Source organism: Solanum stenotomum, chromosome 1, assembly GCF_019186545.1.
Source record: "Solanum stenotomum isolate F172 chromosome 1, ASM1918654v1, whole genome shotgun sequence".
Classification (NCBI taxonomy): domain Eukaryota; kingdom Viridiplantae; phylum Streptophyta; class Magnoliopsida; order Solanales; family Solanaceae; genus Solanum; species Solanum stenotomum.
In genome coordinates, this window is record NC_064282.1 from 9,023,696 (window position 1) to 9,027,646 (window position 3,951).

At 39.2% G+C, this 3,951-nt stretch overlaps 1 protein-coding gene across 1 annotated transcript; it reads left to right on the top strand.

Moving 5' to 3' along the window:
* On the top strand, positions 1-3,951 carry LOC125862589 (endoglucanase 25-like). Its single transcript, XM_049542704.1, has 6 exons — positions 1-680; positions 1,310-1,620; positions 1,951-2,409; positions 2,555-2,690; positions 2,776-2,948; positions 3,269-3,951. The coding sequence occupies exons 1-6, from the start codon at positions 308-310 to the stop codon at positions 3,668-3,670; spliced, it is 1,854 nt and encodes a 617-aa protein (XP_049398661.1). The 5' UTR covers positions 1-307; the 3' UTR covers positions 3,671-3,951.

Genomic DNA, 3,951 nt, shown 5'->3' on the forward strand with positions numbered 1-3,951 from the left:
GTAATATTACTAGTATTAAATATATTGTGTTATAATCAAAAAGCCAAAAAAACAGCACCATCACAGCCAGCTTCATATATCCATTATTTTCCACTAGATTTTCTAGCCCCACTTTCCTCCTTCCTCCATAATACCCCCTCCTTTCTGCCATCTCCTTTCATTCCACAACTTTCTTGAAAAAGAAAACAGTAGATCAAGACTTACCCAGTTCAGCATTTCTTGAATCTTGGAAAAAAGATTCAACCTTTGCATGTTTTGAGCTTGTGGGGGTGTTTTTTCAGCTCTAATTTGAGTACCCAAAATCAATATGTACGGTAGGGATCCATGGGGTGGACCTTTGGAGATCCACACTGCTGATTCAGCTACAGACGATGACAGGAGCAGGAACTTGCAGGATTTTGATAGGGCAGCGATGTCTAGGTCACTGGATGAGACACAGCAGAGCTGGCTGTTGGGTCCGACTGAGCAGAAGAAGAAGAAGTATGTGGATCTTGGTTGTATTATTGTTAGTAGGAAGATTTTTAAGTGGACTGTGGGGTGTATTATTGCGGCTGCGCTTTTAGCTGGATTCATTACTATGATTGTTAAGCTTGTACCTAGACACAAACATCACAATCCTCCACCGGATAATTATACTCTGGCTCTCCGTAAAGCTCTTATGTTCTTCAATGCCCAAAAATGTAAGTTATCTGTTTATTATTTGCTTGAACTCTTCAATCTGTGGGTGTAAAAATCTTAATTTTCCTTTTACTATCTCATTGCATATTAGATCTGTTATTGATTATGTTTTTTGTCAGGATTTTAGTTTGTGATAGATTGATAGCTGGAAATTGTATGATCTTAGTGAAGCATGATTCAGTCCTCTGTATTGGTCTTCTTGTTTTGTTTGCTTTGATTTGGAAATATTTATTATTTTCCCTAAATTTTTGGTTACTTTGGTTGATTGGTTGATCAAGGTAAAGAACAACAACGTACCCGCTGTAATCCAACAAGTATAAGTGGGGTTTGAAGAGTGTAGAGTGTCGCAGCCTTACCCCCCTATCTTCTTTGAAGTTAGTATTTAAGTCGATCAAGGTCACTTGATGAAAAATATGATATTTTTTCATTTATTTTTATATATGATATGTGGAATGGCTCTACGTGCTAATAGACAAGTGCCTTTGACTTAAGATTGGAAAATTACTGCATCAGCAGCTACTTGATTTGAGCTGCAAAAATATTATTTTTAAAATTTAGTGTTTGAATGCGATGTTTTGGTCTTCTTTGGTTATAGCTCAGTTTTTTGCTAATTCTCTATTGGAATTCACAGCTGGAAAATTGCCCAAGCATAACAATGTGTCATGGAGGGGGAATTCATGTTTGCAAGATGGCAAGTCAGATAGTTCAACTATGTTCAAAAATTTGGTTGGGGGTTATTATGATGCAGGAGATGCAATCAAGTTTAATTTCCCTCAGTCATTTGCTCTCACCATGTTGAGTTGGAGTGTGATCGAGTACAGTGCTAAATATGAAGCTGCTGGGGAGCTTGCTCATGTTAAAGATACTATTAAGTGGGGTACTGATTATCTCCTGAAGACTTTCAATTCCTCTGCTGATACCATAGACCGGATTGCTGCACAGGTAACTATCATTTAAATTTTCCTTATAAATGTGTAGATCACAAATTTTCTCAACTAGAATGTTATAGTTTGTTCTAATTAGTATTCAGCTCTAACCAATTATCATCGCCTTGGCCGTCTGAGTCATGAAATCATGATTTCCATTATACTTCTTAAACATTTAAGGTAACTACAATCTCTTGGCTGGCTTTTTGACTTTCACTAAGATAATCTCCTTGTTAATCAGATCAGCATTAATGACTGCATGAAATTTTATTTTAACAGTGTTTGAGTCAAAATTGAACTTATTCTGAATTAATTAATCTCATTGGACAAATTATGTTTTGTTTAGGTTGGAAATGGGGATACTTCCGGAGGGTCTACTGAGCCCAATGATCACTATTGCTGGGTGCGTCCTGAAGACATTGATTACACTCGGCCTGTGACTGAATGTCACAGCTGCTCAGACCTTGCTGCAGAAATGGCTGCTGCGCTGGCTTCTGCCTCCATTGTTTTTAAGGACAACAAGGCTTACTCACAAAAGCTTGTACATGGTGCTAGAACTCTCTTCAAATTTTCTAGAGACCAGCGTGGTAGATACAGCGTTGGCAATGACGGTGCAAAATTCTACAATTCCACCGGTTATTGGGATGAGTTTATATGGGGTGCAGCTTGGCTGTACTATGCTACTGGAAATTCTTCATATCTTCAGCTTGCTACAACTCCTGGTATTGCCAAACATGCTGGTGCTTTCTGGGGAGGTCCTGATTATGGTGTGCTCAGCTGGGATAACAAGCTCACTGGAGCTCAGGTCAGTTGATATTACCTCTTCTTTCTTTGAATCCTCTTCTAGTATTTCTGTGCAGCTATTGTGCTTGAGACTTGTAAGCTAGGATATTTCATTTTTTCGAGGGACTTATATTTTGCTATAACACTGCTTTTCATTATCTCTTCAGGTGCTACTGAGCCGCATGAGGTTGTTTCTGAGCCCAGGATATCCTTATGAAGAAATTTTAAGGACATTTCACAACCAGACTAGCATAATCATGTGCTCCTACCTGCCAATCTTCACTTCTTTTAATCGCACAAAAGGTAACCTTCATGTATCGAGTTCGCATGTAAAGTAATTTGAAATCCTTAGTTTGAAATCTAAACCAATTCTTTTTTACCTTTCCAGGAGGGCTAATCCAATTAAACCATGGAAGGCCTCAGCCTCTCCAGTATGTAGTCAATGCAGCTTTCCTGGCTACCTTGTTTAGTGACTATCTCGCAGCTGCCGACACTCCTGGATGGTACTGTGGACCAAATTTCTACTCCACTGATGTCCTGCGTAAATTCGCAGAAACCCAGGTAAATGAAACTGTCCTACTTCTAAGTTAATAAGAGTCTCTTTTCTTATTCTTGGGTTGCTCTTCTCCTCTATCTTGTCAATGGTTGTGGTAGATGCTATTCCACAACCAACTTCCCTTCTCTCTGCTTCATGTTCTGGGGATGAATGGGCTAGATTTGGATTGTGCCTCATATAGGTGTAGGGACAAATAATGAATGATAATTAGCTGCTAGTGTGTAGAATATTAGAGACATGGTACAAGCAAGTTTTCTTTTGCCTATTCTGTTGTAAGGTGAAAATCATTTCTTGGTTTAACTTGGCCGTTTCTTTGACTTTGTAGATCGACTACATCCTTGGCAAGAATCCCAGGAAAATGAGTTATGTTGTTGGCTTTGGCAATCACTACCCTAAGCATGTCCACCACAGAGGGGCATCCATTCCTAAAAACAAGGTCAAGTATAACTGTAAAGGTGGATGGAAATATAGGGATTCATCTAAGGCAAATCCAAATACTATTGTTGGAGCCATGGTTGCTGGACCAGACAAGCATGACGGTTTCCGTGATGTCCGTTCTAATTACAATTATACAGAGCCTACTCTTGCTGGAAATGCTGGTTTAGTTGCAGCTCTTGTGGCTCTATCTGGAGATAGAGACGTCGGAATTGATAAGAACACTTTATTCTCTGCAGTACCACCGATGTTCCCCACTCCACCACCTCCCCCAGCTCCTTGGAAACCATGATCTTTTGATCTTTAATACGTCGTCCTTGCCTCTCTCATCTGAGCGTAGGTTCTTTCTTATTTTTGATACTGTGATTTGATATTAGATTGTGAGACAAAGAAGCTAGATGAAAGACAAGGAACTTGGATGTGCACCTTGAACATAGTAGTTTGGGCATTACTAGGACTAGCAAGTGGAATTCTTCAAGAAATGCCCAATGCATGTCTGTTTTACTTTGATGTATCGTCTACACACAGTATGTATGTAACGTAACCAATCATGTATTCTTTGATCAATGTAAC

Excerpts from the sequence above, each read along its gene's own strand:
- LOC125862589 (XM_049542704.1), top strand. The coding sequence starts at position 308 with ATGTACGGTAGGGATCCATGGGGTGGACCTTTGGAGATCCACACTGCT. Across the intron at positions 681-1,309 it reads GTTCTTCAATGCCCAAAAAT|CTGGAAAATTGCCCAAGCAT; the intron begins GTAAGTTATCTG and ends TGGAATTCACAG. Across the intron at positions 2,410-2,554 it reads ACAAGCTCACTGGAGCTCAG|GTGCTACTGAGCCGCATGAG; the intron begins GTCAGTTGATAT and ends TTATCTCTTCAG.